This window comes from Dipodomys ordii, unplaced genomic scaffold (genome assembly GCF_000151885.1).
Source record: "Dipodomys ordii isolate 6190 unplaced genomic scaffold, Dord_2.0 Scaffold47, whole genome shotgun sequence".
NCBI classification, from domain to species: Eukaryota; Metazoa; Chordata; class Mammalia; order Rodentia; family Heteromyidae; genus Dipodomys; species Dipodomys ordii.
Window position 1 is genome coordinate 4014205 of NW_012267263.1, and position 13239 is coordinate 4027443.

The 13239-nt window shown below is 40.3% G+C and overlaps 1 protein-coding gene across 1 annotated transcript in view; it reads left to right on the forward strand.

Annotated features, from left to right (window-relative positions):
• The window catches only part of Vwa3b (von Willebrand factor A domain containing 3B), a 192506-nt gene that overhangs the window by 28735 nt on the left and 150532 nt on the right, over positions 1 to 13239 (forward strand). The window contains exon 7 of the mRNA XM_013019731.1: positions 11510 to 11611. Coding sequence (XP_012875185.1) covers positions 11510 to 11611 — 102 coding nt within the window. The remainder of the gene's footprint in view (positions 1 to 11509; positions 11612 to 13239) is intronic.

A 13239-nucleotide genomic window follows, 5' to 3' on the forward strand; every position in this document is an offset into this window, starting at 1 on the left:
GAGGAGGCTGCAATGCTTGGTAAGAAATGTACGCATTATCCTGCCCATGTAATTGTAACCCCTCTGTACAGTATGTTCACAAATAAAATTAAATTAAAAAAAAGCACTGTTAAATAGCTTGTAAGATATCCTGTATTCAGGCGCTCTGTTAAATATTGGGAATGTTAAAAAAGAAAAAGAAATTATAAAAATAAAAGCACTGCAATGCTTGATAAGAAATGTACTCATTATCTTGCTCATGTAATTGTAACCCCTCTGTACAGTATGTTCACAAAAAATTAAAATTAAAATTAAAAAAGACTATTAAAGCATGGTTAATATTAATGATAAGCTTTTGTTGTAAGCACCTATTTGTAATGTTTATTTTTCCTTTAAATATGTTGTGGGTTGGGTTTTTTTTACTTTTTAATTGATAGTTTTTAGACCTTTCCTTGGTTCCCCAGCTGCCTTCAGCAGAGAACTACCAAGCAGCTATCTAGACTGCCCTCAGGGAAGCCTGGTTGCTTGAGGAAGCTACATGGCAACTATAGCTGCTTGCTGCTGAAGCACAGCTCCAGATATTCAAATAATATGATTCTGGCTCTGGTTAGAGACATTGTGACTATATCATATCATGGCAGATGGCATAAGCATGAATATATGTGCTAAAGTCTTGGTCGTCAGTGTGGTGAGGTGAAGGTAGAGGGATTTCAAGAAGGGCTTTGCCAGGATCACATCTCAAGTGGTAGAGCATTTTCCTAACAAGCCAAGGCACTGAATTCAAAGTCCAGTCCAATCAGAAAAAGGGGGGGGGGTAGTGAGGGTGGTTAGTGGTACTGCCCAGAGAAGAGATTAAGGTTGTTCTGCTGGGAGCCTAGTTAGTTGGCATGGAAGAATTGTTATTTAAAAGCAAAACTGTCCTCTCTTCCAGGCTCTCTGACGTCCTAACTGGCTATGTGCTCTCTTCCTGGCATATACATGCCTTCAGATTCCTAGGCACTACTCATCCAGAAGGTGGGGATCTGAGAAACCTCCCAAGCCACCTAAAGTATTCCAGTTATTCTTTTGGTATAAAAGTTCACACATTTTTAGTCTTAACAAGTGAAAACAGGCATGTAAATGAATTATTACTATCCAAAAATTCTTAGACAAACAAAACTGATGGTTTCTGGGAAGAATATAATCATATACTTCTGCCCTACAGAAATGTTTCTGAAGAAGTGAAAGCTCTTTTCCCCTGCAAAAATGCTAGGGACTACTTGCTACTCCAACTTCTGTATTTGGAAGTATTGGGAATTGAACTCCAGGCCTCTTGCTTGGGAGGCAGGCATTCTATCTTTTCAGCCATGCCTCTAGCCTCTTTCTGCCTTGAATATTTTTGAGATAAGGTCTTGAAAATAGACCTTCTATTTGTGTTTCTCTATCTCTCTGGGAATGACAGTTGCATACAACTGTGCCCAGCCATCTTGCTTCCTGTGAAGCTGGGATAACAGGAATGGACCACTGCTCTCAATCATTGAGATAGAATCTCAGAAACATCTTTTTGCTTGAGCTGGCCTTGAACTGTGGAGGGAGCTTCGAACTTAGTTTCTCAGTATCACACTCTGAACTCTCACTAAAGCCATGTAAGAGCTAAGACTGTTTTCTATTTGCTTGTATTTCCAATTCCCATATATAATAGGCATTGAGTTTTTTCTTGAATAAATGAGAATGATAGTTCTCCATATAGGCTGTACTACCGAGAAGAGGATATTAGAAAATAATTATTCATTTACTATCTATGTCAGTCTCCTTTGTGTTTGAAGAGAGTCTCTTAGAACTTGCTCAGTCCTGAATGACCTGGCAGAGCTATGAGCAGACCCCATTATGTCTGTAAGTATTCCAGCATCAGTATCTGTCCTCCAATAGCTTGTCCACATGACCCATCTCCACAGAAAAACTCATGTTATTTGGCACTGTTGACTCACATCTATAGTCCTCGCTACTCAGGAGCTAAGATCTAAGGATTATAGTCCAAAGCTAGTCTGGGCAGACAATTCTGAGAGACTCGTATCTCCAATTAACTAGGAAAAAACTGTAACTGAAGGTGTGGATCAAGTGGTAGAGTGCTGGCTATGAACAAAAAGTTCAAGTGAGAGCATGAGATCCTGAATTTAATTCTCATTACTAGCAAAAATAGATAGAGGATAGATAGATCAATTGATAGATAAGCATCTCAGTGACTGTCTTTTTGTGCATTGTAAGTTACTAAGACCTGAAAGTTTAGGCCTTTTTGATGGAAAATCTAAAAAAAACAATATTTTTGTAAGTTCTCTTAAATTTCCTATGTCATTAAAATGCCCTTTGGATATTTTTGTAAGTTCTCTTTAATTTCCTATGTCATTAAAATACCCTTTGGATTGATTTCTTATAAGTAGTAGTAGCTTATTCCAAGTAGAATGTATTTATTTGACTAAATTATTTTTCTTTTGTACTTGGTATTTATGAATTAATTCTCTATCCCTTTGTCTAGGTCTTTGTTATCTAGCTTACCAGTAGCATTCTAGAGCCTGGGTTTGTGATTTTTATTGATTTAGATGCATTCAGACTAGGAACAGGGTTTTGTTTTTTGTGTTCTTAAGTTTACTAAGTGGATATTAGACAATTATGTTTCATTACTTCTGTGTTTTATGGTGTTTCACTTAGAAGAGATAGGACCCAGAAGAGAATCCTACAACCACAATTTAGATTATAGCTCAACTTGCCCATACTTTGTATTTGAAATTGCTTCTACAAAATCCTATTGGCCCTTGTGAAATGTGTATAATTATTGGTATAAGAAAACACTAGATGTATATCCAGATGGTGGATATGCATCTAATGAATATACCTACTATATTTGCTTTCAATTAATGGACAGTTAATTTCCATCCATGGAGCTGAGTGCAGTGACACACTGTGCCTCAGTGGTTAGAGCCTGATCAAACTAGCAGGTGTTCGGACAGACTACTAGTAGGTGTTTAATTACCTCTCAACAGCAAAACATTTTAACAGATAATCTAATACAAGCAAGTTGTAATGTTTTTAATATACCAAAGATTTTTTAAAATTTTACCTCTTTCCATACCTTTATGTACATAAAGTACATGAAGTAGCCCATATTATATATGAAGATCCATATTACCATTTTAGATCTCTGGGAATTTTTAATAACTTCACAGGCTTATTTTTTCTTTCTTTTTTAAATAAGTTTTTTATTGTGAAAATACTGTATAGAAGGATTACAATTACTTGAGCAAGCATTGTTGCCTCCTCCTTTGTTTTACCCCTACTATCCCCGCTCTCCCACCTCCATGACTACACTTCCTCCCCACCCCCTGCCAAAGTTTTAAAGTTCATTTTTCTTTTTTTTAATTGTGAAAATACTGTACAGAGGGGTTACAATTACATGGGCAAGATAATGAGTACATTTCTTATCAAGCATTGTAGCCTCCTCCTTTGTTTCCCCTTCCCATCCCATCTTCCCCCCATGCCCCCACCTAATCCATCCCCCCACACCAAAGTTGTAAAGTTCGTTTTCGACATAATGACTTGTACATCTCCTTGTTGCAATGGGTCCACCTGTATCCCTATTTAAACAATTTGTTTTTTCCCTTCCCCTCCCCAAATTATACCAACATCAAATACAGTGAAAACAGGGGTTATACCATGGGGGAGGGACATTCAAAGCAACAAAAAAAAATCACCTTATAAATACCTTAGAAACAATAGCAAGAAAGAAAAAACCACTTGTGTCCTTATCTTGGGGTTCATTTTGCTTAACATCATCTTATCTGACCTTTTTGGCTTGTCTCAGATATATACTAGTTATTGCAAATAAGGGAAACCATGGGACCTATGTTTCTTTGGGCCTGGCTTACTTCACTTAATAGATTTTTTCCAAGTCTTTCCATTTCCTAACAAATGGGGCAATGTCATTCTTTCTGATGGAGGCATAGAATTCCACATTTTCTTGATCCATTCATCTACTGAGGGGCATCTGGGTTGATTCCATATATTGGCTATGGTAAATAATGATGCGGTAAACATACTATGGTCTTGTTTGTGATCATTTGGGTAAATGCCCAAAAGTGGGATTGTTAGGTCATAGGGGAGCTCTATGTGGAGTCTTTTAAGGAACCTCCATACTACTTTCCAAAGTGGTTGAACAAGTTTACACTCCCACCAACAATGCAGTAGGGTTCCCTTCTGTCCACATCCCCTCCAACATCTGTTGTTATTAGAGTTCTTGATTATAGCCATTCTAACTGGGGTGAAGTGGTATTTCAGAGTTGTTTTGATTTGCATTTCTTTTATGGCTAGGAAGGTCGAGCATTTCTTCATGAGTCTATTAGCCATCCTTCTTTCCTCTTCAGAGAAGTTTCTCTTTAAGTCTTTAGCCCACTTATTTATTGGGCAGTTGTTTCTTTGAGGATTTGTTGCTGGGGGATTTAATTTTTTGAGTTCCAGGTAGATTTTAAATATGAGAACCTTGTTGGTTGTATGGCTAGTGAAGATCTTCTCCCAATCCATGGGCTTTCTATTGATCTTGCTAGCTATGTCCTTTGTCATGCAGAAGCTCTGCAATTTCATGCAATCCCATTTGTCCAACCTTTCTTTGATTTGTTGTGTTTCTGGGTCTCTCTTAAGAAAATTTTGGTCTGTGCCACAGAGACCTAGGGTCTCTCCTATTCTGTCCTGTAATGTTTTCAGGGTGTCTGCTTTGACTTGGAGGTCTATAATCCATTTGGAGTTGATTCTGGTGCAGGGTGATATATAAGGATCTAGCTTTAGTTTTCTACAAGTGATTAACCAACTTTGCCAGCACCATTTACTCAAGAGGCTGTCTTTCTTCCATTCTATTTTTTTTAGCTCCCTTCTCAAAGATTAGATGGCTATATGTCTGTAGTTCATTTCTGGGTTTTCAGTTCTATTCCATTGGTCCTGAGATCTGTTCTTGTGCCAGTACCAAGCTGTTTTGCTGACTGTGGCTTTGTAGTAGAGTTTGAAATTTGGCATTGATATTCCTCCAGCACTATTCTTTTTGTTAAGGCTTGTTTTTGCTAGTTAGGGTCTTTTATTGTTCCATATGGATTTTTGGATTGCCTCTTCTATTTCCTTGAAGAATAAGATTGGAATTTTGATAGGTATCGCATTGAATTTGTAGATAGTCTTGGGAAGTGTTGCCATTTTCACGATGTTGAGTCTTCCAATCCAGGAACATGGGAGGTTTTTCCACTGTCTAAGTTCTGTTTTGATTTCCTTTTCCAGGTTTTTAAATATTTCATCATAGAGGTCCTTCACTTCTTTGGTTACGTTAATTCCTAGGTATTTTATTTTTGTGGGGCTATTACAAATGGAATTGCTTTCCTGATTTCAGCTGCACTCTTTTCATTGTTGGCATACAGAAAAGCCATTGATTTTTGAGGGTTAATTTTATACCCTGCTCCTCAAAAGACTCCAAATAGAGCTCCCTTATGACCCAGCAATCCTACCCAAATGATCACAAACAAGGCCATACTAAAGCTACCAGCACAACTATGTTTATTGCAGTATTACTCACTATAGCTAAGATATGGAACCAACCCAGATGCCCCTCAGTAGATGAATAGATCAAGAAAATGTGGTGTATATATACAATGGAATTCTATGCTTCCATCAGAAAGAATGGCATTGCCCCATTTGTTAGGAAATGGAAAGAATTGGAAAAAAATCATATTAAGTGAAGTAAGCCAGGCACAAATAAACATAGGTCCCATGGTTTCCCTTATTTACAATAAAAATTATGTCTAGGATATTCTTATCAGATGCGCAGAAAAGGTCAAAAGCTATGTGCATATGACCATATAAGATGATGCTAAATGAAATAAACTCCAAGACATGGACACAAGAGGTTTTTCTTTGTTATTGATGTTTTTTTAAAATGTACTATATGGTGGTTTTTTTGTATGTTCTTCCCCCTATGGTATATCCCCTGTTGTCACTGTATTTGATTTTGGTATTGTATATATGTGTATTTGAATTAAGGAAGGGAAGGGGAACAACAGAATGGTGAGTCAAAGGACAAGGGGGAACCAATGCAACAGCGAAGTACACAAGACAATATGTTGGAAATTATCTGCACAACATGGTGGGGAGGAAAGGTAGGAGAAAAATGAGGGAAGGGTAACAAGTTTGACAAGAAATGTAGGGGCTGGGAAGGTGGCTCAGTGGTAGAGAGCTTGCCTTGCATGCATGAGGCCCTGGGTCCAATTCCTCAGCACCACATAAGCAGAAAAAGCTGGAAGTGACACTGTGGCTCAAATGGTAGAGCGCTTACCTTGAGCTGAAGAGCTGAGGGACAGCGCCCAGGCCCAGAGTTCAGGCCCCACGACCAGCAAAACAAGAAAAAAAGAAAAAAAAATGAAATGTACTTATTACCTTATATAACTATAACCCCTCTGTATATCACCTTGACAAGAAAAACAAAAAGAAAGTGAAAAACAAAACAAAACAAAATAACTCTGGATCCTACACTGAATGCTGTGAGATAAAAAAAAAAGAAAGACATGATCTATATGCTTAAGATGTTCAAAATCCAGTGGACACAATCTAGTCAGCCTGTGTAGCCACACACAGCAGCCCCAGGCTGCATGCTGAGTATAGGAGGAGAGCCAGAGACTGAAACTACCAGAGTGGCCAGTTGAGCTGTGAGCAGCTGCCTCCTCAGTACTGTTTTGTGAGGGATTGCTTTAAATTAGCCTGGCTTCAAGCTTATGTGTGTAACAGTGTCGCTATCACTCATGTGTCTTTGTGCTCTTGAAATTGTGGCTGGAGTGACTGCCAGGAATTTTATACACTGACAGTGTAACTAATGGTGTGGCCTAAGAGTATGTCTCAGAATCACAGATGGAAAACAGTGGTTGTGGTGGGTGCGTTCCATAGGGATGGAGAAGGAGGAGCAGGAGGAAAAATCACAGTTTTCTGGGTAGTTGAGCAGATTTGAAGGTGGTAGGATTAGGAATGGGCTCTAGATGTCTATAGGGGCAGTGCTTAGTAGGAGCAAAAGGGCACAATGTTAGGGGAGTGTTGTGGGGAACTTGAATCCTGGACTCAGTACATTTCACCTGCTCATCACTCTGTCCCCAGCACCAGCAGAACATACCCAATATGTAGAAGGTGTTCAGCCCATCTTTGTTAAACAAATACATGAATCAACTGGATAATTACAAACAGGGTTTATCCTGTAGGTGAAATGCAGAACATTTGACAGAAAAGTAGTGTTCGGCAGCAGATACTCTGTCAGTTCTTCCTCCTGCAATATCAAAACTTGTATGTCCCAGGTCTCATTTCATTTGTCAGTCTAGCCAAGAGAGATGCCAATGCCAGGTCCCCCCAAAAAAGACCCAGCAGCTTCAAATGATGCCATTCTTAAGGGATTAGCATTTAACATGAACCTTCAAATCATTGTCCTAAACTGAATGGGAAGGTCAGAGATTGCAGCGGGGGCTGTTTGATTGAAGGCTCTTAAATGTCTCCACAGACCTCTGGGATGTCTCCACAAATGCATACTCTGCTTTTGTGTAAGACAGGCCGCAGTTGTCTTATTCCTTGGTGTTCAGGACCCACAAGTCTTCGGTGTGGTTTTGTCTCCTCTCTGGTTAAAATTCATAGAACCCTTTGACCCCAAGATTTCCTGTGCCTCATCCTCTATCTTCTTAGATTTCCTGTGGAGCTTTATTCCTCAGCTGTGGCTCTGATGTATCATAGCTAAATCCTGTAAAATAGAACATAAAAGTGGCAGCACTAACTGGGCAACCATAGTTGATACTTGTAATCAGGAGTGTTAAGATCTGAGAATTGAGGTTCAAAGCCTGCATTGGGCAGGAAGTTCTGTGAGACTCTTATCTCTAATTAACCACCAAAAAGCTAAAAGTGGAGCTGTGGCTCACATAGTAGTGTGGCATCTTTGAGCAAAAAACCGAAGGGACGGTGCCCAGGTCCTGAGTTCAAACCTCAATAATGGCACCAAAGGAAAAAAGAAGAGGCACCACCTTCTTACTGCTGCTAAGCAAAATATCAAACCTGTATATTTTGAGATATGCTTTTATAAAGACCTCTTTTTTTCTTTTTCATTAGACTTTTTTTTGTCTTTTTAAACAAAGCAAATTAAATGCTTAGTTTTGAGTTGTTTTGCTCTCTAAATGCAGCAGAGCAGCTGCCTGAGTCCAGTGTCATAACAATTCTAGTTCCTGCTCCTGCAGGATCATGTCCCCATCACTGCTGTCCCTGAATGGTCAAGAGCTAAATTGTTGGAAACTTTTCCTTTAGATGCTGACCTGTGGGATACTTTTTCCTAACATGTTTATTGACACATCTAAAGACACATTTGAAACTTTTAGAGAATCCTGCTATTTACCACCTTTCCCCTAAGGCAGGCAGCTGGACATCATCAGTCTTGATTCACAGTAGCTAGGACTCCTGTGGGCTCATGCTCCACATTTAGCAGCAGTGTATAATATTTTTAAGTTCTATTGTAGAGATTAGCACAGATCATGTTTCACTCCTTGGGCGATGGATGGTCCCAAGGCCTTGCTTGCTGACCATCCATTTCTGTCAGGGATTTGTTACTTCTTCAGGAACAGAGCTATTAATACCCTTATTTGAACTAGCTGTCTTTGGGAAGGCCAAAACCCTAATGTCTGCTTGCTTTTGCCTTACCCTTCTTGACAGTTTTAAAAGTCAAAAACTCGGACTCTGGTCTACTATACTGTCTTTGTGGTTTAGGATCATTCTGTTAGTTTTGAGTGAACAGATCTCCTAATATATATACCCTAAACTGAATGGTGGTCCCAGTCACTGAGGTTTTAACATCTCATGCATCTATGAGCTATTATATAGACAGACTTGGTTAGTGGAGATCTTTTCAACAGCTGGAAGAAAGGCTACCGGGCCCCTTTCTAATCATCTATTCCATTTTCAGGGCTATCCTGTAGAGCAACTGGTTTGGTATAATTAAACACACCTGGCTTTGGCTCCCTGCTCTGCTACTTGTTTGCATGACTATGGAGAATTCACTCTGCCTCATCTTACTCAGCCATAAATGACTTCAGAGTTGTGGTGACAAGAAATGAGAAAAATGTTTAAATGGCATGTAACTGCTACCCCTCAAAGGTCTTATTAGGAGCTTGGACTCAGCTTCTGGCTTTAAGGATAACATTATTGATGAATTCTGAGCCATAGTCTGTGAAATACAGGGTTTCTCTTTCTGTTTTTACTGGAATGGAATTTTTAAATCAGAGAGCATACCTGCTATTTGTTTTCATGATCATACTTATTAGAAGCAACCTCCAAAGCAAGGATTCCCATTACCTCCATGATACCTAAGTAGTGCCAGCTGGTACCTGGTTCCAAGGATGTCATTGGAGATGGGTATGAGGCAGGAACTCCAGTAGATGGGGGAAGGACTAGCAATTGTGAAAGTCATCTTTCATAAACACCCAGAAATTGTTCTTCCTCTTTTTACCTCTTTAAAAGAAACTGCTGAAGTTTGTAACTTGACCATAGGATACTAAGATATTGCTTTCTATGGTCTCTTAAGTAGCATGAAGAACCGACAGGAAGTGAGTGGAAAGGGCACAGTTTGGAACATGCTTTAATGCAGATTTGGAACTTATCCATAGTAATGAAATAGAGCTGAACCGGGGCCACTAGCTCCAGATGGTCCAGCTAGCCCAGCTTCAAAGAAGCTCAATGTGACAAGGACTGCCTTCTTCTAACCAGGTCAACTCCCCTTCCCCTTAGGTCATAGGTCCAGTTTTACTTAGTGTGCCTGCTGAGAAGCCACATTTTTCAGTTTCCTTTGTAGCCAGTTGGGGCTCTGGCCTCAGTTAAGTAAAGGGACTTTTGTGTAGGACTTCTGAGAATGGTGCTAAAGAACACTGACTCTATTAGGGGTCTTATTTATCACTCTGAATTCTGATCTCTAATGTGGATGTGTCCCTTGGCATTCTAGAAACTATTTTGAATCCTAAGGTGACTCTTAGTAAGTACATAAGGATGTGGTGGAGTGACAAGACAGAAGAAGCATGGATCTTTAAAAATAAACAGTCTTTTAAAAAAAGTTTTAAAAAGCTAACCTTTTTGGTTTTCCCTTTCCTTCCTTCCTTCCTTCCTTCCTTCCTTCCTTCCTTCCTTCTTCCTTCCTTCTTTCCTTCCTTCCTTCCTTCCTTCCTTCCTTCCTTCCTTCCTTCCTTCCTTCCTTCCTTCCTTCTTTTCCTCCCTCTCCCTCTCCCTCTCCCTCTCTCTGTCTATATTAGGGTTTGAACTCAGGGTCTGGGTGATGTCCCTTAGGTTTTCACTCAAGGCTGGAGCTCTACCACTTGAACCATAGTTTCACATTCAGTGTTTTTTGATGACCAGTTCTTGGCTGACTTGGCTTCAAACTGTGATTCTCAGATCTTATCCTCTTAAGTAGCTAAGATTATAGCTGTAAACCACCAGTGCCTGACTAAAGTTACCTTTTTGTTTTGAGATAACTATGTATTTTCATGCAGTTATAAAAAAGCAATACAGAGTTACCCAAGTACCCTGTACCCAATTTTCCCCTCAGTAACATCTTGCAAAATTATAGTGCAACATCTAGCTAGAGTCATAACTTTGATATGGTTAAGGTCCTCCTCTTTGTACTTTGATTGCTATCTCCCACCTCTACCCTGTCTCTATATCTTCCTTAACCTCTGAAAACTACTAACAGAGCCTGGACTTCATCACAGGCCCTGACTACTTAACCATGGAATAAGTTTTGAAAAATAATTATTAGGTTGTAACTATGTTAATTAAGCCATATTTGTTTTTGTTATTCCATATAGCCAAGCCTAACTCTTTTCTAAGACAGCAGAGGTCCAAAAAAGAAAAAAGAAGGAGAGATTTTAAAAAATTAAAGTAAAAGAAAGACTTGTACAGGATTAGGAAAGAAAGGATTTGAAGCTGCGGATGGGTCTTGCCTATACACTCAAGACTAAGATTCAGGGAATCAGAGTTTGAAGCCAGCTAGGGTAGAAAATCTTGCAGAATCTTCAAGATTCTATCTCTAAAATAACCAGCAAAAAGCTGGGCTGGAGATGGTTCAAGTGGTAGAGTACCAGCCATGCAAATCTCATACTGACTAAATAAATAAATAAGGGAATAGGGATTTCTACTTTCAAATACTGAACTCCTTCCCCTCACAATGATGACCTTGATTTTTGACTCTTTTTATTCCTTATATCATTTGATAATCATATATGATTTATCTTATCAAATATTTACAAGAATTTATTGTATCCTAAAGTCTGTATTTACAGTTTCTGGAAGATAGTACTGCTTTGGAGATTTCAGTTCCTACTCTCAGAAGGAAATTAGTGGGGACTATAAGTTCAGAAATGTCCTAGACTCTTGCTTAGAATACACTAGGATTGCTAGTATCATGAGAGAGTTCTGGAGCTTTAGGGCCTGTCTCCACTGGCTGCTTACTCTGTTCTTCCCTTTCCAGGGGCTGGAGTCAGAGAGGACGTGTTTCTCATTTGGAGGGAGCTGGAGGAAGCCTGCAGCACACTGGCCCAGGTCCAGAATCTGGTGTCCCTGGCAGACTGTGGTGGGTACTGTTAAGTGTTCCTAGAGGAAAAGGGCCTTAAATGTTAGTAGTTATGAATGGGGGATTAGTTCCATGTTCCTAACCACACAGAGCTTCTTAGCTAAGCTCTGAGAAGCTGTTGGGAAAAGCCTCCAGAGCTTGCTATAGTGTCTGCATGTACATGTATAAACGTATGCACACATGAATGTAGGCCACATTTGAATAGTAGTTCAAGCTGTAGAAAGTTCTTCTTCAGGAACTATTTCAAGAGAGGGAAACAGGCCTCTCTAGAACTAGGTTTCCAGTTCTGAGTATTGGGGTGGCCCCCCCAATATTGGGGTCCATGATCAAAGGAACGAGACTGAAACAAAGCGAAAGTCAGACAAAGCTATATTTTGAGTCAAGCATCTAGAAATAGACTGACCAGTCAGAGCCATCTCGGCAGAGACCGAACCCTGCTCACCTGCATGGGCTAACTTTTATAAGGAACAGGCCATGCAGTTAGGCTGGCCACACATAGGTGGCCAATAGTATTGCAACACTCGCACAAAATTGCAGTTATGTTGGGCCACACACAAGTGACCAATGAGGTTACAACTTATCCCTAAGCAGTTGTTCAAACTAGCCCACCACTTTGGTCAGTTTGGCGTGTGGGTTTGGGGGAGAGGGGGAAGGTGGGATTTGCATTCCTTGGTAGGGGGGTATTACGTATGTGCTGGTTACTGTTACTGATTGGACGCATCCACCTGGCCTCTAGGCTCAGTTATCAGAGACTTGGCAATGCACATTTTCCCTAATCTTGTAAACAACAAGATGGATGTTTAACCAGGGTAGAGTCACATAGGCTCACTGGGTCTTAGCATTAAGATTGGGTCCCAATCTTAATGTTATGAGTATAGCATGGACAAATGTGGGGAGCAGACAGTGGATGGAAAATTACTAAGAGCAGACTTAGGGGTAAGGAGCGAAGGAATCCATCACGGCCATCCCAGGGGACCACACAGACGCAAGCACATACAGGAAAAGGATTATTATAAAGATATTTATTAGTGGGGCCATCTTGCCCATGGAGAGGGAGCAATATCATGTCTGCCCCTATCCAGGTAGTAGCTTTATGACTCTGGGGATGGAGGTGGGAGGTCTAGATGGAAAGGGAGTGGCCAGTTATCCCTGTGGGAGCTCTAAGGCGAGGAGGAGGTCAGGTCTGGGTGGGGCTGGGGGCTATGAGCTGCCCCTGGAAAGGTAGTGGGAGTGGCTGAGAACCTGAGGTGGGGAGAATGCCAACAAACAGTCTGCCTAGATTGACTTAAGAGGACTGTTTTTGAAGGCAGGCAGAGTGATCAGACCTCCCCAGGGTGGGGGTGGTTATGGTGGTGGTGGTAAGAAATCATCTGAGTTATCAAGCGTGATTATACCTATGTTGGTGATCTAGCTATATTGACTTGGTAGGCTTTTGGCCAAAGTCTAGCTATGCAGAGACATCAAGGAAGTCCAAAGGTTAAGTGCCAGGTGAAAAGAGAATACAGAAGAGCCTGACTCAAGTTTGGTCAAGGGCAAATCTCCCAAGAGACTTTTGCTTTTAGAAAGCCCATAAAAACTAGAGAAGAACTCAGTGATGGGGTATTTGACTTGGCCCCTCAGTGCTAGGG